A 24,215-nucleotide genomic window follows, 5' to 3' on the forward strand; every position below is an offset into this window, starting at 1 on the left:
AGAGCTCGCCGAGGCCCCCTTGTGGGCTGCGACCCCCCTGTTGGGAACCGATGATTTAGATCATCACTGCGTCATAAACCTACGCCTTTGTTATTGTAGTTTTTCTTGTGGTGAAGAAAAACTACATGTTGGGCATTAAACCATTAAAGGCTCCGATAATTTCTTGTCTTTTTTATTATCTGCCTTTTTAAATTACAAACTGACTAAGTTACCAGGGGGTTCATGAAATATTGATGGCTCATCATAGTTACAAAGTGAAGGACAAATAATACTTTGACCCTGTAGTGTCATAGTGTCACTTACATTAGGGATTGATGGTTAAAGTTAATAACATCTCTCAGCTTCACATGACTCAAGGCTCTACATGGCTTAAAGACAACATACAAGGCTCCAGCACATTGTACTGTGATGTTGTAGATGTTTTGCTAGCTCAGTGCATTATTTACTTTTTACGCTAAAACTTGTACCCAAGTGTCTAATTTTCTGCCTATACATTTTTTTGAGTGTCTTCATATAACATGACCTTTTCTATTGGGTCATTATCAGACATTGGTCAATAATGTCTGATATGGAAAATATGCTTCTGTGGTAATATGATAAATGATGTTCACCACGATGACTAATTTCCATAACATTTAGACAAAAATGTTGTAACCGACCAAGAAACCCCCTAGAAGACAGTCCAAAAAAAAAAAAAAAAACCCTCTCTGACTGTAATCCGTTTGTGATCCATTTTAAATAGGCTACTTAGTCTTTGAATCAAACCATTAAATCCCGCACTGAATGCTGAAAAATATCGAAATTTGAGTTACATTTTACCCTAAATGCATTAATTTACATTTATTGAAAGCAAGTGCCATTTTAGCTCACCCCAGAATAAAACTTCTGTCAGTAATTTCTCACCCTCATGTTGTTCCAACCCTGTAAGACCTTTGTGCAAATAAAGATAACTTTGTTGAAATCTGAGAGCTGGATCACTCTTCCATAGGCTTCTTAAGGGATCGAAGCTGGCCAGTCCAAAAGTTATGAAAGACATCGTTAAAATATTCATTTTCTTCTGTGTGGGTCTCTGACGTGAGTTCAGCGCAGCGCCGAGCTCAATTGTATCCGATGCTGGTAATGTGTGTGATGCGTGTGACGTACAACACAGAAGCTTTGCATAGTTTCACTACGTGGGATCTCGAGGACAACAGAAAAGGAAATTAATAGTCGAATAAAGTCATTATGTTCGTTTTTTGCGCACAAAAAGTATTCTCGTCACTTGATAAACTTAAGATTGTACGGAGCCCCTAAAGGGACGTGGTGGTGGAAAAAAATGTAGGGTTCCTCACAAAACTTTTGCATTCCCCCAAGAAACTTTGCGTTCCCTTGCACCTTCCCACTCAAATATAAATAAACGCGGTCAGTGCTTACATTGAGTTAAGTAAAGTTGGCAATACACTCACCGGCCACTTTATTAGGTACCCCATGCTAGTAACGGGTTGGACCCCCTTTTGCCTTCAGAACTGCCTCAATTCTTCGTGGCATAGATTCAACAAGGTGCTGGAAGCATTCCTCAGGGAGTTTGGTCCATATTGACATGATGGCATCACACAGTTGCCGCAGATTTGTCGGCTGCACATCCATGATGCGAATCTCCCGTTCCACCACATCCCAAAGATGCTCTATTGGATTGAGATCTGGTGACTGTGGAGGCCATTTGAGTACAACGAACTCATTGTCATGTTCAAGAAACCAGTCTGAGATGATTCCAGCTTTATGACATGGCGCATTATCCTGCTGAAAGTAGCCATCAGAAGTTGGGTACATTGTGGTCATAAAGGGATGGACATGGTCAGCAACAATACTCAGGTAGGCTGTGGCGTTGCAACGATGCTCAATTGGTACCAAGGGGCCCAAAGAGTGCCAAGAAAATATCCCCCACACCATGACACCACCACCACCACCAGCCTGAACCGTTGATACAAGGCAGGATGGATCCATGCTTTCATGTTGTAGACGCCAAATTCTGACCCTACCATCCGAATGTCGCAGCAGAAATCGAGACTCATCAGACCAGGCAACGTTTTTCCAATCTTCTATTGTCCAATTTCGATGAGCTTGTGCAAATTGTAGCCTCAGTTTCCTGTTCTTAGCTGAAAGGAGTGGCACCCGGTGTGGTCTTCTGCTGCTGTAGCCCATCTGCCTCAAAGTTCGACGTACTGTGCGTTCAGAGATGCTCTTCTGCCCACCTTGGTTGTAACGGGTGGTTATTTGAGTCACTGTTGCCCTTCTATCAGCTCGAACCAGTCTGGCCATTCTTCTCTGACCTCTGGCATCAACAAGGCATTTCCGCCCACAGAACTGCCGCTCACTGGATGTTTTTTTCTTTTTCGGACCATTCTCTGTAAACCCTAGAGATGGTTGTGCGTGAAAATCCCAGTAGATTAGCAGTTTCTGAAATACTCAGACCAGCCCTTCTGGCACCAACAATCATGCCACGTTCAAAGTCACTCAAATCACCTTTCTTCCCCATACTGATGCTCGGTTTGAACTGCAGGAGATTGTCTTGACCATGTCTACATGCCTAAATGCACTGAGTTGCCGCCATGTGATTGGCTGCTCAGAAATTAAGTGTTAACGAGCAGTTGGACAGGTGTACCTAATAAAGTGGCCGGTGAGTGTATATTCAAATAGGCTATTTTAACTTCCCGGATAAATATTCTTGAGCTAAACGTTGTTAACACAAACATCCAAAGTATTTTATGAAAATGGCTTAGGTCGAATTTGAAATGTCACTCAAATATAATTTTGCACAGTGCCATCCAAGAAACCAGATCTGCATCACATGCAAAGGAAAAACTATTCAAAATAGTTTAAACTACCTAAAGTTGTCACTTTATAGATGCTCTCATGCCATTTTGCTTAGCTCCAACTGCTCAAGTGCATTTAGTTCACCGTTGTGGGTGGGACGACGCACTTCAGCTTACACCAGATGATGCCGTTCTGTATGAGATGAAGTCACAGGTAAAAAACTGTACAGTGGAGTTATTTTTAGCTTTTGTGTAATGAAAATTAAAGACCTGACAGAGACTCTGTATGTTTTCTTACATCCTTTTTTTATGAGGTGGAGTCATGAATTGCCTCCATGTCATTTTTCCACACAATACCACACCCAAACACGCTTTCACACTATCAGATAGCTACAGCAGTACATGGGTTTTTGTGGCAATTCTAATCTTTTGCAAACACCTGTCACAATCTTACTTTTTCACTAATAACACACAATTAGATAGTGATGGAGCATATTTGTTATTTAAATCTACTTATTAGCTGGCTGACCTGGCTTAGAGTTCTATATATAGTATCAGTATATAAAGTTGTATTTACAATTTTGTGTTACTTTGAGTGAAAAGATGACAGGATGTAGCCTACACCTTTCCTCATACCTACGTCCTCTTTTCCAAGTACAGTAACACTATGTACTTTTTGCCTTTCCATACAGGCTTATGACGCATTTCACAATCACGAACCTGAAAGACATCTTGTAAATTCTTTGTAAATGACTTTGAGTTAGACCTTGAGGTATGACCTTATCTCACCATTTACCACAGGTCTTTGTAAAAAAATAAAGGTACCCAGCACTTATGTTTAATCACTGTAAATTATTTGCATGATAAACACAGGCATGGCACAGCTTAAAGAAGCAGGACCGTTTATGGACTCTCAGTAAAACAGCATGTAGTATTTGCACAATTGATGTTTAACACTTGTTAAGTTTCCCATTGTTCAAATACTGGAGCTGCTTCTGTGAAGAGGAGCTGACTGTCACAGTCATGTTTCACTCTTTGTGTTTCATCATTTTCTGCATTGATCACTAATTTGTTGTCCAATACTAACGGTTTTCAGCTGTGCACTCAATAACAAGCATCATCATCACCATATATATATATATATATATATATATATATATATATATGCAAAAGCCTCTAAATGCCATTTGAAATTTTCTTCTAGAATGATAATTTTTATCAAGCTTGTATATTTAAGTTCAGTGATTTCACTTGAATGACAATGATAATAATTACCTATTAATTGTTATTTAAGTGAAATTACTGAACTTAAAGGTTCTCAAAGCGATCCTGGGTGTTGACGTTCGAATATTTTCAAACAAATCGGAGCTAGACCCTCCCTCCTCCGCATCTCATCCCCCCCCCCCCTTCCCTTCCGTGCTTCCTGAAATAATTGTGAACGTGCATAGTTCTAGCTAATTATATCCTTGTGTGGGTTTGGCGAACATAAGCGTCAATTTAGAAGAAAAAAAACAATTTAACGTTACCCACCTGTCCAGCAAAAACAGAGCAACCTGAATGTCGGACTGTAAGCCTTTCTGCCGCCGGAGTTCTCGCCATCGTTCAAAAGCTTTGCTACCGATGTAAATTCGGAACTTCGCACATTCTTTATCAGACTCCTTCTTCTTTTTAATTTGTTCCTCAGAACGACGTCTCTTTGGTCGTGTGTCTGTAATTTTTCAAACTTCCCTCTGATGCTTCGCTGCTCTCCTTCACACACACACACCCTTCATGTGCACGTGCACTAACCCCCCAGACCCACCCTCAAATACTTCTTGCCAGTGGTTGGCTGGAACACTGTTTGTTAGGTTTCGTGGTCCGGGTGAGACATGATTGTTTTTGTTGCCGTTTGTGGAGCCTGTGGTGTCTACAGAGACCGCGTTTTTTTACAGTGTGTTTAGGGGACAGGCAGCTAGCCGATAGTGAGGAGAATTTTGATGTATGTGACAAAAAATGTTTTGGCCCAGCATCGCTTATAGAACATTTAAATATACAAGTTTGATAAAAATCATCATTAAAGAAGAAAATTTCAAATGGCATTTAGAGGTTTTTGCATCTGAACTCTTCATATATATAGATAGATGTTCGGTTCTGTTTCAGTACAGTTAAATATTATATATATGGATTTATTAAATATTATCTGATTGCCTTCATCATCTTCTTCGTGCTCATTACTACAACCACCTGCATTTTGGGAATTTTGGAAAGCTGCACGGTCTTAAATGTCTTTCATTTAATGTGGTATTGAGGTCTGACCCTGACCCTGACCCCTGAATTTTCAACAAGTAAAGAGACGTTTTATGAAATTTGAACTTTACATTTCAGGTGCTGTTATTACTTTGGTTTCCTCAGAAGTCTGTATTTTCTGACATGAAACATTCAGGCACACAATGTACCTGTAAGTTTATTTTCAAAACAGTTGATCTATCATTCAAACAGTTTCCAATTAACCACCAAGAAATATTTTAGATTCTTTCACAATTAATTGACAACAAGCAGGGTAAACTTGTTTAATTTTGATTTTATTTTTACCCCTGTTATGATGAAATCGTAAAACACTTATTCATACTCATTTGCCACTTTTCTTTAACTGCAAGGAAAGAAAACAAGAAAAGACTTGCAGTTACATGTGTGAAACCCGTCGTCAAATATCCTGTTTTTATCCCATACATACCTTACACAGAGAATGTTGCCTGGTCTGCCAGAATCATTGTGAAGGTGTGTGTTAGTGCGTGCACGTGTGTGTGTGTGTACATTGTCAAAATTCATGTTTTTTTTTAATTATTATTATATATTTTGCATTTTGAACCATTAATCTCTTTTGTTTAAGCCTAGAATCATGTGTTTGTCTTCATAGCCAAGATTGACTGTATTGCAGAAAGTTACTTTTAAAAGTATTGTGATAAATTATTATTGCATTACTCCCTAAAAAAAACTAGCTAATTGTTACGTAGTTACTTTTAATGAAAAGAAATGCTTTACATTTTCTCACCTGGGATGGACTTGCTTTTTTATAATAGTAAAAGGTTATATTTTTGGCAAATAGAAAGGCCCTTCCAACACTCTTTAGCAACAACAAAATGAAACCAATATGATGTTTATCTAAAGTAATGTTTGCAATTAGCATTGATGAATTGGATCATCAAAAGTCAGCAGCAAATACATTGGGTAATAAAGTGAGATTAAATGCATAAAGTACAGTATAGTTAATTGCAGATTTGTAATATTTTGCTTAACAGTTTGCATTTAACTTTTTATTCATTTTGTGAAAATTCTGAATCTGTTTTTTTTTTTTTTTCAAAGTTTAGATGAGTAAATGCATGCTCACATTTAGTCTAGAACAGGGTTCCTGTAATCCAGCCCAACCTCCAACGATGAAGATTGAATTATTCTCCAAGTCTTCATCTTTATAGGCCACTCAAAATGCTTGCTTTGTTTGGTCATCACTATTTCTGTTCTGTGTTCTAAAATTGACTCTCTTTTTGACTCTAATTACTAAAATTAACACTTTTTTCTAATACTTGCCTTTGACTAGACTAGCTGAAAGATGTTTTTGTCTTATCTATTGAATCAGTTTGAATTTTTCTTTTCATTTAGCCCAATAAATATTTGTTGTGCTTTATTGGTTTGAATAAGACATTTACTGGCAGTTTTTCCATTTGGTTTTGTATAATAATTTTAAATAGCATTTTTCATATGAATCCACCTTGATTAAAAAACATTTTTTACATGCTATAAAGTGAGGTTTAGACTGAGGACTGTTTGATTGCACTTAAAATGATGAAGCAACCTGCTGCATGCATAAATGAGATTTATCAAGATAATGGTCAACCGTAGATGTGTTTTTGTTCGTGAATATATATTTGAATATAGTGCAGTTTTTAATGTGTGTTTGATCCTATCCTTTAAATGGAAATTGATTAGAGTATTCTCTGTATATGTGTTTGCTCTAGAAACTGGGAGGCATTGAAGAAGTGGGACGACGCACTTCAGCTTACACCAGATGATGCTGTTCTGTATGAGATGAAGTCACAGGTAAAAAACTGTTTTGTTTATACACACTATATAGCAATGGTTTAATATACTGCAGATGTAGAGACACACAGCTTTTATGCTGACACACTCTTATCCTCACTTCTCTCCTTTTCTCTGACTGTTATTTTCATTTCCTCCTCTCCAAGTTTCACTCTCCAAACACACTCCCTATCTGTGGCTTTGTAACAGAACATTTTGACATTTAGGTTTCCCCCCCCCCCCCCATATTATCTCTTCTCTCATAGTAATGGGCTGGTTTTACTGCATAAACAAACTGTATCTTACAGAGAGAACACTATGGACATACAGTACATCTCCTTCACTCTGGATGGAAGGATAACTCTACAAATGTGTAAAAACATCAGTCATGACAATACAGCCCACTTCAGCATAAATAAATGGTACCATTTTGCAGACTTTCTTGTGTCTTAATGTAGGGAAATCCCCACTGAGTTTAGTGTCTTGCTCAAGAGCACAGTGGTTCTCAAACAAGGTTATTACAGTATGTTGTTAACTTACCAGTTCATGAGTCACATTTACTTCCCATCAGACCTCGGATCCTTTGTATTAGTAGCTTAGACATCTGTCTACCACCTCTGTATTTGTGAAGAATTATGTTGAACACAATGAAACAATTGAAGGAGTGCTTCACACTTGTTGCTGCTTTTCTTTTCATGTGTGACTGATAATTAAATTGAATGAATGAATAAATATTATAAATCTGTTATTATTTAAAAAAAAAAAAAATCTGTAGGCACATTTCATATTTGTCTACAACAGAGTTTCACTCATTTCAATTTTGAGATAAAATGCTTTTAAGACCGTAAGAAATGAAGCAAGTTCCAAAAATAAAGTGAAAATAAAATGTGTGACTGTTGAAAGTGGCAGTATTTTGTTATTCACTGAATGTTGCTTGAAATAATGCCATAAACAGAGTCATTGAGCTTTCTTCAGCTAATAGTAGGCCTTAATAGTAATAGTAACAGGCTGTTTCTGAAAAAAACTAAACTTTATAGATCACATTAACATGTTAGCAATTTGTAATGAATTTTACACCTGTTTTACGATGATGAATGACAGCTTTAAGACTTGTATAATGTGCCGGGAAAAGAAAAAATAGTTTGACGACCCCCTAGGCGGGCTGCTCCTTTCAACGTTAACAAGCTGGAGCAACGTCTTTATCCAGTGACTTTGTTGACAAGCAGCTGCTCTACACAAATCACATGGTATACGCTCACCTATAAAGGATTATTAGGAACACCATACTAATACTGTGTTTGACCCCCTTTCGCCTTCAGAACTGCCTTAGTTCTACATGGCATTGATTCAGCAAGGTGCTGAAAGCATTCTTTAGAAATGTTGGCCCATATTGATTGGATAGCATCTTGCAGTTGATGGAGAATTGCACATCCAGGGCACGAAGCTCCCATTCCACCACATCCCAAAGATGCTCTATTGGGTTGAGATCTAGTGACTGTGGGGGCCATTTTAGTACAGTCAACTCATTGTCATGTTCAAGAAACCAATTTGAAATGATTTGAGCTTTGTGACATGGTGCATTATCCTGCTGGAAGTAGCCATCTGAGAATGGGTACATGGTGGGAATAAAGGGATGGACATGGTCAGAAACAATGCTCAGGTAGGCCGTGGCATTTAAACAATGCCCAATTGGCACTAAGGGGCCTAAAGTGTGCCAAGAAAACATCCCCCACACCATTTCACCACCACCACCAGCCTGCACAGTGGTAACAAGGCATGTTAGATCCATGTTCTCATTCTGTTTACGCCAAATTCTGACTCTATCATCTGAATGTCTCAACAGAAATTGAGACTCATCAGACCAGGCAACATTTTTCCAGTCTTCAACTGTCCAATTTTGGTGAGCTCTTGCAAATTGTAGCCTCTTTTTCCTATTTGTAGTGGAGATGAGTGGTACCTGGTGGGGTCTTCTGTTGTTGTAGCCCATTCGCCTCAAGGTTGTGCGTGTTGCGGCTTCACAATGCTTTGCTGCATACCTCGGTTGTAACGAGTGGTTATTTCAGTTAAAGTTGCTCTTCTATCAGGTTGAATCAGTCGGCCCATTCTCCTCTAGCATCAACAAGGCATTTTCGACCACAGGACTGCCTGTGGATGTTTTTCCCTTTTCACACCATTCTTTGTAAACCGTAAAAACGGTTGTGCTTGAAAATCCCAGTAACTGAGCAGATTGTGAAATACCAGCCCGTTCTCATCCCAAGGCTTCATATATGATGCTTTTGCCAAAGCGTAGACATCCAACGCACATGGCACCCTTTAGCGTCAATATGAAACGCAGATATATATGGGGCAGAAGGTGCCTCATAGTGGTCTAACCCTAACCCTACCCCAGACCTAAACCTGCAATACTTTGTGCGTGTTATATTGACGCCAAAGAGTGCCATGTGCGTTGGATGTCTATGCTTTGGCAAAAGCATCGTATGTGACGCCTTGGGATGAGAATGCGTTGGAAATACTCTGACCGGCCCGTCTGGCACCAACAGCCATGACACGCTCAAAATTACTTAAATCACCTTTCTTTCCCATTGTGACATTACGTTTGGAGTTCAAGAGATTGTCTCGACCAGGACCACACCCTTAAATGCAGTGAAGCAACTGCCATGTGATTGGTTGATAAGATAATTGCATTAATGAGAAATTGAACTGGTGTTCCTAATAATCCTTTAGGTCAGTGTATATGCTACAAAAAAGCATACACAGAATAGATAGTATTATTGTTCAGATGTTCAGCCCAATTGTTTCCGGAAAAAATATGTCGCCCAATTGTTTCCGGCTATGATAAGCCAAATATGCCTATTATTTTCAGTTATTATCTCCTCTTCCATTTTTTTTATCTCATTCACTCATCTTACCTTTAATATCCTGTATTTTGCACTCTCTTCTGTCCATTATCCACACCCATGATCTCATCTCAGCTTTAGCTCTGACACTCAAAATGAGTCTGCTGTTAGGACAATACAGGATCTTGGATTTGGCACAGATATAGAATTTTTTTCTGTTGATCATTTGCATCCCTTTGACACTGAATAGAATTTAATTTTCACTTAACAGAGGGTATTGATAGATTTTAATGTTATGTAATTGTAAAGAATTTTAATTTCTCTCTTATCTATATCAGGATAATAGTCACAAGTATGTTTTGTCATTTTATCTTGTAATTTTAAGCTATAAGAAAATTCAGTGACAAAAAAAACAATTAAGACTAGAATTTCATGATTTAATATGTTTGCAATATAAGCACATCAACATTTTCTCTTTTGTTTGACTTAAGTCGTCTGTACAAAATTTACTGTATGGCCCTAAATGTAGATGATTGCATACTTGCTTAGTCACACAAACACACACATGCACACACACACATGCATGTGCTTTAGAAATACGTATACGCATGTTCAATGGCTCAGCTGCTCATTGTGCTGAGTACACAGACACACTTGTTTACTCGTTAATATCACTAACATAAGACAGATTGCATCCAGCAGCAGTCATTGCATCTAGTCACTTCGTCTTTTCTATCCACTTGTTACCCTGTTACCCTGAACAGCCTTACCTCGGCTAGTGCTTCTGACATTTTCTGATGTCTCTAGTCTAGTGGATAAACTTGACGTATAATTCGTCTTGTGTATAAGTCGATCTTTGGTCTCATTAAACTATAGTTTGTTCCATGGCAAAAAAAAAAAATGTTTTGGCTGAGGGCAAAGTAAAGCTTCATAACTTTATATATTTAGGCTATTTAACTAATGTTTGATTGAAATGTTGTATAATTTTATTTTATATTCTTAAAAAATAATAATTATATATATATATATATATATATTAAAATTCTCTTCACTATATGTACAATAAAATAAAATGACACAACTCCGTCTCTGTTTGTTAAATGTCAAAAAAAATCAATAATGTTTCATATTTTTAAAATGAAAACAAAAAGATCATGTTCATGTTGTTATAAATATATGCAGTGAAGATAATCAGTGTATGCATTTCCTGATCCACATTTCCTGATCCCTTTAGGCTATATTTAAGTTTGTTTGTTTGTTTGTTTTTTTTGTTTTTTGTTTTTTAAAGAAAAGAGGCAGAGTGTTTTATGTTTCATTTTATTGTTGCCTAAAAAATACATAAAGAGATAACCGGATTAGCCAGAGCGATTATTAATAATAAACAACACCACCAAATAATATCACTGTAAACAAAAGCCTTGCTTTCCTTGTTGGTAATGGATGGCAGTCAGTGAAGCTTCACTATAGGCCAGATAGTATTGGTGCATTTAAGTCATGTCCGAATGATTGAATTTATGAATTTATAAGCACCCATGAACGACAGCGTAATGTCATAGTTACCAGTCAAAAACGCTGGATTGTCTTTTAAATTGCTATTGAACATAACACATCATTGTGAATGTTGAGGTTTACACTTTTTGTTTGCCGCTGAACACCTAATGTACATTATTTGGTTTTCTTTCTTTTTCTTATTTACTTTCTGTCCTAAAATCACTTGAACGCACATCATGGCATTATGACTTCCCAGAAGCACTTGAGTGCAGCATAGTTCAGGGTTTTGTTTCAGTGCTGGTCACATGGCTGTCCTTATTTTCCCGTTTCTTGTAAACCAAAGTAGTGACCTTTTCCTGACTGATCTCATGATCATGTAAACGGGGAGTCACCTGAAAAGAATGAGAAGGTGTGTGTGTCTGTCTCTCTCTCTTTATCTCTCTCCCTCTCTCTCTCTCTCTCTCTCACACACACACACACACACACACACACACACACACACACACACACACACACACACACACACACAAATTAGTAATCTGATCACAATGGAGCAGCTGGTTGGCTCTGATTGTGCCCTGATCAATCTACAAGCAATGTTTGCCAAGAATTTGCGTAAAGTTTACTTTTTAATTTCCCCTCTCAATTTGTCCTCTCTTCTCTCCCACCATGTTGCCAGCATCTGCTTATTGCACACCTGGTGATGCTTACCTCAACATGTAAATCTAACGTCTTTCAGCCTGCCTGCACATTTAGAACCAAACCTGCTGGAAACTAAGATTACAGCTCAGTTTTGTCCTTTAACAGCTCTTACCCTGGCAACACCCTTCGTTGTATAAAGCTGGTATTTACTTTGATTATTGGTCTGACCTGAATTTAAAGGCTTTAAGTAAATAAAACTCCACAATGGAAACATCTGTGATGCAAGAACATCCCTGTGTTACCACGTAGTGCAGTGTTTGCTTACTCGTTGTCATTTATATAGTCTCTCTCTTATGACCCAAGTGGATGTTTAGCAACACTCTTTATTGATGTTTAAAATAAAATGTTAAATTACATCAGAACTATACCAAACTTGAAGTATAATTCAGTTACGTTCTCAAATTCTCTTAAGTGCTTTTTATTCATTAGTTTTGGATACATATTTTTTATATACAGTATAAAATTATTGTATGCTTAAGTTGCTAACAATGTTCTACAATAGCTGTTGTAAGTTGCATAAATCAGATATTTTTGCCCCGTTTTGCAGTCCGGAGGAGCTGATGCTAGTTGCTGAAAATCAGAGCCAGTCTAAATAATTTGAGCAGTCAGAGACAGATTTCACTGAAAATCAACTATGAGAGGCACAGTCTTGGTCCCCCCTTTTGTTTTGCTTCAGACAAACATGTTTGATATTTTAAGTCTATTTTAGAACACATATAGTTTTCATCTGTCATGTGTCTCCTAGCAGCGAGGCTCGTGTTTTTGTGTGAATTTTTTGTCTGTAATGTGTAATCCTCAGTCATTTGGTTTATGATGCCCAGTTTTTTTTTTTTTTGTAACCATTTATAAAGTTGGTAAGTGTAATATGAAAAAAATTGTGCTGAGAATGTTCAAAGAGGTGAGTCTGTAACTTTTTAATGTGTAATCCTTAGGTGTTGATCACCCTTCAAGAGGTGTTCCAAGCTGTGCAGTCTGCAGAGATGGCCACCAAACTCCGTCCCCTGTGGTGGGAGGCGTGGCAAACTCTGGGCCGTGCCCAAATAAGTCTTGGCGAAGTGGAGCTAGTAAGTATGAGCTACATCATAGTCAGTTATCTAGTCCAGTGTTCCCCAACCACTGTGCCGTTACGCTAGGTTGTCAGGTGGGCTGTGGAAAATGATTTGCATGATGAAATGAAGAAAAAAAAAATAATGCTACAAATAAGATTATATAATTGTGCTGTTGAGCCGAAACATTGAATCTCTTAATTTATCATTGTTTATTTTTTTATTTATTATCAATGGTATTGGTAGTCCTTCAAGTCTGTATGTGAGTTTTACAAACATTTAACTATTACATTTTAAAACTTATTGCGTCTGTCTGTCAAGCACTCTCTTCTGATGTGCTGCTCTCTTCAGACTTCTCCACTATCAGCACGATAAAAAAATAACAACATAGCTGGGCGGACTCATGATGATATCACAAAGTAAAATGTCTAAAATGAGTCTAAAATGTTATTATATGGTTGACAAATTCAAAGGCAATTTGGAAAACAAACGCGTAATACTTGCTTCTAGATGTGTATCTGGATCATAAACATTTGACATTGCTACATCCTTCAGGAGTAACTTTTTAGTAAATAGAGCTATGTGGATTAATACATCCAGCTACACAACACCGACAATGCTTGGGAGACATTCTCGTCACTGTGGCTTCAGTGACGTCACTAAAAGCCGCATTCTGAAAACAGTTCGTTGGGAGACACTGCTTATGATTTATGGGGATCAGTGTACGGTGGTTGTGTACACACACTGCCAACACACATTTATGTCCAAACACCATGTAAAAGTGAATTTTGCTTAATAGGTCCCTTTTAACTAAAACAATTATTGTGCAAATATACAGTAAAAAGAGAGAGCTGAAATTGACAGAGATGGAAACATCACTGTATTATTATATACACTATAGTATATACAACACACAAGTTCACTTAAAAATTAAAGTTGTTATATGTTTTAGGCCTATTCAATGTTAAAAAAAATGGCTTTCAGTTATACTGTAATGTTGAATGACTGTAAATACAAATTTAATCCTCCAAAATTGGGGATGAAACTTATTACTTTTAATAAGTACCATCAGTACTTCCTTTAAACTTCCCCTATCCTTTAAACTTTTCCCAAAGTAAAGTTTTAAGTAGCCCATACAGCCAACCTTGAGAGTCAATCAATTTTTTAGGGGGATTAACTTTTTCCACACAATCAGTTTATTCAGCATTTTTCATTGTAAACCGAACAATCTATAGTCTTCCAGTCGTGTTATGGCATTGGTGTCTTTGTTGCATGTTAGATGCGTTCCAGGGTCAACATATTTTGTTGAACCTAGGAACAACATTCCTGTCTGAAAATGTTATCCTAACTATATCTCTACTCCTAAACCTTACCCTACCCATAGGTCATCCCTAAAACCAGAGGGAAAGGATAGGTGAATATCACTGAATCACCTAACCAAGGTTGTAAGCCTAAACTGTAAACTTGTCCCTTAAAACTGAATAGTTTTTTCCAGGATCAACAAAGATGTTGCACTCAGTGAAATCAGGTTCTGCATCTTTGTCAGTCAGTAAGGAGGTGCATGAGTTCCTCTGCCACTTATCCATCACTCGGATCAAGCGTCATTGCGATGAAGTGTGTAGTTCAGTACATCCAAGCCCAGGAGCATGAAAGAGTTCTTGAAGAGGAACACTGCCACACCTTACATGTCCTGACATGCGTGTGATTGTGTGCGTTAGGCACAAATGCTTAATGAAAGAAAACCTTGCAGAACCAACAGTTCTTTGGCTAGTACCCACTAGTGTGTGTGCGTGTGTGTTTAATCTAAACACTTATCACACACACTTAGCTTGACATGTTGGCTAGAGTTTGGAGAAATATTTTACTACTTTGGGCTGAGCATGCCTTGTCAAGTCAATAACCAAAGAGAAAAATAACCTGAGGATGACTAATGTTTATGTTTGGTGATTTTTTTTTTTTTTTTTTTTGATCATGATCAACAGATTTTCTTAGGAATGCTGCTTTAATAATTGACTCTTCGTTAAAACCCTCCTAAAACCTCACTGACATATTGTTAGACAAGGTTTTGCTTTTATTATTTTTCTTATGTACATCTCTCCTGTCTGTTTGGACAGCTTTAAGTGGAATTTTATAGAAATTTACAATGGAGAACTTTGCTGCCATTGCACAACATTCTCAAAGGAAATAAGTATGTTCTTCCCCACAAATCTTTAATTCATTACACATACACTTCAATATTTTTTTTAACTGTCCGAGTCCTATTCTTAAATAAAAATGTAAGACATCAGTAAAAGCATCTGCATTTACTTTATCGAAGACAGTGGGGCTCGACAGCCTTAGTCAAACGGGTTGGCGCGTATGGTTGAGTTGCTCAAGATTGTGCGATTGTGGTTAGGTCACATGTGAACTTATGAGGAAGTAGCAACCTCAGCAGCAGGAGGGATGTATATGTCAGTAAGCTGGGCTGAGTTGAGTGGGGGACGGAGGGGGGTGACTCTAGGACGCCAGAGCCCTCTTGAGGTGTCGTGGGCTAGTTGACGAAACACTGAGGATGGAAGGTGTCCACTTAAAGACCCTAGAGATGTCCCCTACTCGGCTCAAACCAGATGGTTGTCGTGCTTGTCCACTGCTAAGACCACACTGTAGTTGCAGCCGTTGTGTGTGTTGACGCGCAAATGGATGGAGAAACATAGGTTACTGTAAAGCTACGTCTTAGTTTGTGCTTATCTTGGCTTATCTTTGGGTGAAAAAGTGAAATCACTTTTAAATGAGGCCCGTCTCTATTCATTTATCTTGATTAGCATTTTCCTTGATTCTGATTCCTATTATCTGCTGTTTTTAATCTCGTTATTGCATAATAGAAAGAAAAAAAATCATTCCAGCCAACACAAGATTAATATCCAATCAGTTTTACCACATTTAATAATGATGTTCCTGGAAATCTGCAGTTCAGTCCAATGGAAAGTTCTGTAAAGTTTGTTTGAGCGAGAAATTAAGAGGATGGTGATTTAAGTGTCAATTGTTTTTCTTTCCTGTAACAACAATATCGTATCATGCATGACACAGCGTATTAAAAAGGCGGAGCTCAATTAAAAGGGAGTTCAGCGTTTGAAAACACGTCACAAGACCTTGCGTTTTCCCCCATTCCACTGCCCACTTGTGTGTAAATGTCTCCAGTCATAAACATCTTAAAGGTGATTTTCTGAAATCTTCCACCTGCACATCAAATATCTGAGACGCTACTGCAAAATACAGGTTATATTAACACATATACCCATGTATTCTATGAAGATGTTACGCTTAAACATAATGAATAAATGCAATATTCCAACTTTAATCTGATAGTTTTTTAATTTAATGTAACACAATTTCTATTGGTGTGCACAAGCAGGTGTCCTTCGTTACCATGGTAACCGTCCTGCTTCTGCATTCCACTCACACCTTTTCGTGCCCATGGACATTTTTATTATTTTTTTTTTTTTAAATTAATGTTATTTAATGATACTACAGATTGCACTCCGTAGATCACACTGACTTTAATGAAATCAACTGTTTTGCAGAGCGTGCCATGTTTGCTGTGATGCATTTACACGGCTTTGACCAGCGGAAGTTGTTAGCGTGGCGCTTCCTTCTGCTTTGCGCATGCGTAGAAGTGCAAGAAAATAAGTCATTATTACGAGAAAGTTTCTCATTATTATGAGATGTTAAGTCATTATTATTAGATGTTTAGTCATTATTATGAGATGTTTAGTCATTATAACAAGAAAGTTTCTCATTATAGTGAGATACTAAGTAATTATTATGTGAAACTATCTCAATATAATGTGAAACTAAGTCTTAATTATGAGAAAGTTTCTCATTATTATGACTTACAGAATTATATTTTTTTTACTCAACTGTGGCAGAAACGGGCTTCCATACTTAAAATCAGAGTTATATAAAAAAATATGCTGGCTCTTCCAAGCTTTAGAATGACAATGAATGGCTGTTTCTGTTTTGAAGTCCATAAAATTGCATCTCTCCATCATAAAATTGCATCTGTCCATCATAAAAGTGCATCTGTCCATCATAAAAGTGCATCTATCCATCATAAAAGTACATTAATCCATATAATAAATTAGCTATAGCTAAAAACATTATGATACATGCATCAGATTACTGTCAAAGATTATCTATGTTATTTGTATCTGTCCCTACCTAAATAAACTTAAGTAACAGATCACATCACCCATGGTTGCATTCAAAAAATAGCAACTGCAAACCATTAAGAATGCAACATCATCACATTCTTTATTACACACACTAAACAACTGCATGCGTCAGATATCCCAACGCATTCTCATCCCAAAGCGCCATATAGGACGCTTTTGCAAAAGTGTAAATATCCAACGCACATGGTACCCTTTAACGTCTAATGAGACGCTTCGGTTATGGTTAAGTTTAGGTATGGTGTAGGGTAAGGGTTAGACCACTAGGGGGCGCCTTCTGCCCAAATATATCTGCGTCTCATTTCACGTTAAAGGGTGCCATGTGCGTTGGATATTTACGCTTTTGCAAAAGCGTCCTATATGGCGCTTTGGGATGAGAACGGGCTCGATATCCAGGATCCACAATATTAAAAGGATTGTCAAAAAAGCTAATATTTGTGTTATGAAGATGGCTTTTTATGTGCAAACTGCATTACAGCTGGTTGAGTGCTGAAGAGGTCGTTCAGTCTATGGAGAACTGCAATAACACATGTTCATTTACTTCTGTATGGGGTCTAAAGCCTAGTTCCTGCTGTGAATCAGTCACTCTTTTCATGTTACCCAGGAGATGAAGCAAATAATGAATTCATAAATTTGATTTAGTGGGGTGTTTTAACTTCATAATTGCCTCATTGACTCAAAAATCTACAAAGGAACGATCAACTCTTTCAACAAAAACACTAGATCACGTATCTGCCTGAAAGAGGAAGAATATCAGAGCCAGTGTGAGCCAGAGCCAAGAATCCAGCCCTTGTCAAAAAGAAAACCTTTAATGAGGAATAAAGCCATCTGATGGCTTGGGGAGACCTTTTCTCCTCTAGGGTCCTGATTGATTTAACAGAGATGATTTCAACAGTTGTGATGAAGTCATGGAATTTATTCATTTAATTGTACTGGGTGACTTGCACATCAAACTCAACAGTGCCGAATTCTACAAGATGTTTGTCTAGATAAACAAAAGTTACTTGATATTTTTATGTGGTTATAGCAATAGCATTAATGTCAACATGAAACAGAAATTCATCTATCTATTTTCTAAATGCATTGCAGTATTAATTGATAATATTGTAATTGATCCATGCACGTTTCATTTTTTAAATTTTGTTTTTTACATTACGTCATTTTTAATAATATAAAAAATGTCATAATGATCTTATGGAGAAACAGCAGACTTGCTTTCTGGTCATGTAATTTGGATTTTCTCTATAATTTGTTTCACTCGATGTACGTCACTATATGGAGGAACTGATCTGTTGATTTTTCAGTTTCCCTGCAGTTTAAATAAAACTATGGAAGCCCGTTTCCACCACAGTTGAGTAAAAAATATAATTCTTTCAGTCATAATAATGAGAAACTTTCTCATAATTATGACTTAGTTTCTCATTATAATGAGAAACTTTCTCGTAATAATGACTTAACATCTCATAATAATGAGAAACCTTTTTGTAATAATGACTTAACATCTTGTAATAATGAGAAACTTTCTCGTAATAGTGACTTAAAGGGATAGTTCACTTTGAAATTTATTTTGGTATGTTTTAGCTGATCCCAAGGGTATCCAAGATGTAAGTGTCTTTTTGTTGACTCGTAAATGTAAGTACAAATTGATGGCCTAAGACACGAAACGAGCAGTTTGTGTGAGAAAACGAACAGTATTTACATCGCTTTTACCTCTTGTAACCACAGCCACAAAGTGCCCGCCCACCTCAGATTACTTGGACGTGGCTGTGGTTACAAGAGGAAAAAACAATATAAATACTGTTTGTTTTCTCACACAAACCGCTCGTTTCGTGTCTTAGGCCATCAATGTGTACTTACATTTACTCCTCTTTGAGGCTACCTCTTTGAGGTGGTGTCCATAGACCTGCATTATATGACTGACAGACAAGAACGGTTTGACCTAAAAATATCAAAATTGAAACAACTGCGGAAACAAAGATTATGACCAATCTCGTAATAATGAGAAACTTTCTCGTAATAATGACTTATTTTCTTGCACTTCTACGCATGCGCAAAGCAGTGGAGCAGAAGGAAGTGCTACCCTAGCGACTTCCGCTGGTCAAAGCCGTGTAAATGCATCACAGTAAACATGGCACTGCAAAACAGTTATTTTTATTAAAGGTGTGAAAGTGGAATGCAGAAGTGTGTTATTGCGTTATTGCGTTATTTCTGGAGTGGCTTTTTGGGAGGAAATGGCTTTTTGTGTAAGTGGAGTTGTTTTAGTACATGTTCAGTAAGCTGCAGAGGTTTATTTTAGAGACTAGTGTGAAGTCATGAATACTTCGATTTGAATGTGGAATAAACATCTGTTCATGTTCATTTTGGAGTGTAAGTGACCATTAGAGTGCAGTACAGAGTCTATGCATGTTATAATTTTGAGTTAACATTCAGTGTGTCGCAGCTTTTGGTCATATCAAACGTTTACGTTGTAGATAAACATAGGAATTGTTTGGGTCACAAAGCACAAAAAACATGATACAGCAAAAAAATGATAGCAATTATTTTAATTTAAACTTGTTTTGAAATCTAAAGTTTATTACATTGAAAAATTAAAAAAAAAATTGAATTATACCATTTTGGTATACTGTATCGCCCATATCTATATCATTCACACTAATGTTCAAAGGTTTAGGGTGAGAATTTTGCAAATAGCCTGTCTTGTTGGCAGAGGTTATTTACACTAACTCCTCCCACTGACATCTGGTAGGGCCACTAATTTCACAATATTACTGTTTTTACTGTATTTTTGATCAAATAAATGTATCTTTGGTGAGCAAAAGAGGTTTTTTTTTTCAGAAACAGTAAAAAACAAACAAACCAACGGCACGGTATATAAATATCTATGCCTTTTGCGTGTAGTTTTACCTTTGTATGTGTCATGTTCCATGTGTGTTCCAGGCTGTACGGTCCTTCCAAGTGGCATTGCACCTGCATCCGTCTGAGCGCCTCCTCTGGGAGGAAGACCTAGCCTGGGCCTTACAGCTCCGGGAGAAGCAACAAGCTCTCCGTGAAAAGGCGACACAGGAAGAAGAAGCCCGAAGGCTCCTTGTGGAAGCTCCAGAGCTAAAGAGCGATTATGATTTTGAAAGCAATGAAGTGATTGAGGCTTGCACAGCCATGGCTGATAGACTTAAAAAATATGAGGACTTAAAGAAAACGGCAGTTGTTGTGAACACATGTGGGGTGACCAAAGAGGTGGTTGTCGAGGATGACAACAAACCCACTTCATCCTCACAGAGTGATTTAGTCAAGGCACGAGGACTCTGAGGGAAACGGAGGCTGTTTTTGTGTCTCCTCATCTGTGTATTTTGTTTAGATTATGTTTGTACTGTTGATTTGATAATCCAGGGTTCTGGTTGGCTTCCTCATAGTGTTCAGCACAGTTGTTCAGTGAACTTGTAAAGTGAGCGCAAGATTTCCAGAAGAATCTGAAATGCTTCTGGATAATTTTCTCTCAAAAAAGAGCATAAATTTCCTTCCTTTTACTGAAGCATTCTGTTGTTATTTCATTGCTTTCAAGTTCTCAAAATAGCAGAGAAATCCCTTTTCAATGTACTTGACCTAGGAATGTCATTCCCAGTCGCCTTTGTTTAAGTCTCGTTTTATGTGAGATGTGAGCCCTCGCTGGGACCAGAGTGCTGTTATTGCAGCGTGAAACTCTGATGTGCTTGGGCTGAGTGGGAAGAGCATGATACACACACACACACACACACACACACACACACACACACCCTTCCTCCTATTTCCAGAAAATTGGTGTTTTACTTAGTGCTACTTAGAAACGAAGTAGCAGTGTTATAGTCATTGGTTAAACTCGGAGCTAAAAGTCATGCAGAAGAGAGAAGTCATGTAGGGAGTGATATGATTTTTTGTCTGTTTGTCATCCTAGAGAGATAGAAGGAAACAGCCCATTAGTTAATGTGCTTTATTATAATAATGAATTATTTTGTTTAGTTTTTTTTTGGTGGTGAAATTACTCTTATATTCTTTACTTAACCCACTCCTGTCTAACGTAAGGCCTGGGTTATTCACACAGATCAGAGTACGTTTTGCATTCAAATGCGCTGCTTTTCCATTGTTCTTTAATGTAAACATGCTAGACCGAAATGTTTGACTGTTCTGCTTCGACTTACATTGGACATGGCCTTCTAGAAATGCAGCAGTCTAGTTAAAAGAGGTTCAGCTTTTAAAAATGCACCTCTAAACCTTACATAGTCTTTTAACTCATTTTTAAACTCCAAATGAAGTCCATTTACACAGAACGCATTTTTGTATTACACTTTTCCATTGGTTTTACGTGTAAACATGCCATGGACATGTTTAGCCTTTCTGCTCGCATCTTTTCCAGTGTCTTGCGCGTTCTGCCCTCCATCTCACGTTTTTAAATGTTTTCTGTAAATGGCCTTAGGTCATTTTTTGGTAAAATGAAGGTGGTTCACATGGAAAGCCTCTCCACATAATGTCTCTTAGACACATCTATTTTATGCCTGGTACACTTGGACAATTTCAGGCTGTCCCAGATGAAAGATGACCAATCGTGCTGATTTCTTTGGTCGTGGCTCCTTAAATCGAACAGTGAGAGAGGTTCAAAGATGGCCGCTGTCACGGTCTTGCGACCAAAGATAGTCTGCGATTTAATGTTTAGACAGAGTCAGAAATTTAGCATGATCATCTCACAGTGTGTTTGCTACTACGACCAACGTCTACTGAGTAGCTAATAAAAATGCAACATGAAATGGCATATTTATCAATGTGATATTTAAAAGATTGTCAGGTCAAATTAGCTTCTTTTCCTCAGCCATGACTAGTGTTGGAAAAAGTTACTTTTAAAAGTAATGCATTACAATATTCCGTTACACTAAAAGTAACTGCGTTATTTAGTTACTTTTTATGGAAAGTAATGCATTAAGTTACTTTTACGTTACTTTTTCTCATCTGGGCTGGGCTGTTTTTTGTTTTTTTTTGTCTGCCTTATATAACAACAAAAAAGTTCTATTTCTGGCATATTTAAAGCTACACTGTGTGATTTTTACCCCCATCTAGCGGTGAAAAGGTATATGACCATCCAGTGAATATTAGTTTCTGTTCCTCTCAATTCCGATTTCGTTTTAACTCCTACGGTGGCCAATGTAGTCCAAGATTAACATGGCTTCCAGTTCGACCTCGTCCATGAGTGTTAACTCAAACGTAAACGCTAAAGGCAAAGCTTGAATTAACGGGTATGTCCCTCTTTGGCTAATGTACTTTCAAGATGGAGGGGCAACATGGCGACCGACATTAGAACCTCTTACCCGTATATATTTTCAATGGCATATTATACACTCACTACAATACTTAATAACTTGAACGAAGTAAATATACATTAATGAGCACATATATTTTTGAAAGACCTAAGTGTTTTTAGCTAAGAATAGAGTTACACGGTGTAGCTTTAAAGGCCCTTTCACACCAAAAGTGATAAGCATCAGGCTGAAGGAAAGGCAAATTCACACCTGTACAGTGGAAGTGTAGTTCAAACAAACAAGCCTTTCCGCTCTACTGCTGTTTGAAAAATTAACAGATATTTTGTTGTAAGTTTAAAAGTAATGCGTTACTTTATTAGTTACTTGATAAAAGTAATTGATTATGCAAGTCAAGTTAATTGTAATGAGTTACCCCCAAAACTGGCCATGACTGCATCCATATTCTCTTTCTCGTAGCGCACATAAAAAACTAATTGCCAAAGTGTGATTCATCTTGCTCTATTTGTTTACCATTAGCACATGCTGATGATGTTTTATTTTACACCATCTTGCGTCATAGCCCACGATTTAATACGTGTCATCATCGTACATTCTGCATATGTCGTAACCCAGTTTATTAGGTCCATCCATGTTGTACAATGTGATTCGTAATGATCTTATAAGGTTGCTGAAATCATCTGTAGCAGGCAATAAGTTGCGGCTTTTACGAATGAGCTGATGAGTTGAATTAGGTGTGTTAGATGACATACAAAATGTGCAGTGGTGGGGTATCCCAAGGACAGGTTGGATAAGCAATGGTCTAAGAGACAATGGAAAAGCAGAGTATGTGGAATGTAAAAATGCCTTTCTTTTTTTGCGGTAAAACACTTTTAAGAACAACTTTTAACGTATTGCATGTTTAAAACGCTGTGGCATTCACGAGATGCTGCAGAAGACGTGCAATTTTTATGTTGATGATTGTCTGTTACTGGCACTAACCCCATCATTCATAGGCATTCATATCTGAATTGATACTGTCCAGCTGTGTGCGTGGGCTGCAAACCGAGGGATTTACGTCCCTAATGCTTTTTATTCGGCACCTGTGGGACCTGGCGGAAGCTTCCAGCATCCTTCTGCCTCCCGCTAATCATCTGCTAATTGATGCTTCATTCAAATAAATGAGGACACACACTAACGTATTCGCTAATGATGGTTTAGGGAGGTGCCTGGAACTGATGAATCCTATGGGCTGTGCTGTGGAAGGACTGCAGTGAAAGATTGCATTTGTCAGTTCTCATTTACCTATACCTATACGTATAGGTCCCAGGACAGGTGGCAGTTTGTACGTCATAGCAAGTGCACAAATGTGTGATTCATGCTGAGAGTACTTGCAATGAAGAGTTGAACTGATTTCCCTTCATGATCTAATGGAATTATGGGATGTCCACTGTCGGTGAAGGTCTCCAGATCTGTCCCTCCACATTGATCAATGTGTAAGAATCGTGATGATTCACAGGACTGATTTAGTTTGACCCACAAATCAAAAGGAATGCCAGAGTTTATATATTTAAGGATGTAAAGGCAAAAATAAATGCATACAATTTAAGAGGTATAACATGACTTACCCTGATCCGTCATTTATTAAAATGATTTTTTATTTTAAGATAATGAGCTCTGGCCCTTTTTAACAAAGCAGACACAAGGAATGCTGACACACTGGAAATTTTTGGGTCATTATGGGTCATCTGTATTTTTCCACATACAGATCCTGCAGTACACTGTGAATAGGATGAGTGTGCACATCGCTGATGAATACTGATCATGT

General features: G+C 37.6%; 1 protein-coding gene across 3 annotated transcripts in view; it reads left to right on the forward strand.

The window, feature by feature from the left end:
* The window catches only part of ttc33 (tetratricopeptide repeat domain 33), a 31,294-nt gene extending 10,636 nt beyond the window's left edge, over window positions 1–20,658 (forward strand). For all 3 annotated transcript variants that reach the window (XM_089130254.1, XM_039650157.2, XM_039650156.2), the window contains exons 3-5: window positions 6,785–6,866; window positions 12,808–12,939; window positions 20,067–20,658. In XM_089130254.1, the coding sequence (XP_088986380.1) occupies window positions 6,785–6,866; window positions 12,808–12,939; window positions 20,067–20,435 (583 nt within the window). In that variant the 3' untranslated portion in view covers window positions 20,436–20,658. The remainder of the gene's footprint in view (window positions 1–6,784; window positions 6,867–12,807; window positions 12,940–20,066) is intronic.
* Window positions 20,659–24,215: the final 3,557 nt, after the last annotated feature.

This window comes from Pimephales promelas, chromosome 4 (assembly GCF_988280905.1).
Source record: "Pimephales promelas chromosome 4, fPimPro1.hap1.1, whole genome shotgun sequence".
Taxonomy (NCBI): domain Eukaryota; kingdom Metazoa; phylum Chordata; class Actinopteri; order Cypriniformes; family Leuciscidae; genus Pimephales; species Pimephales promelas.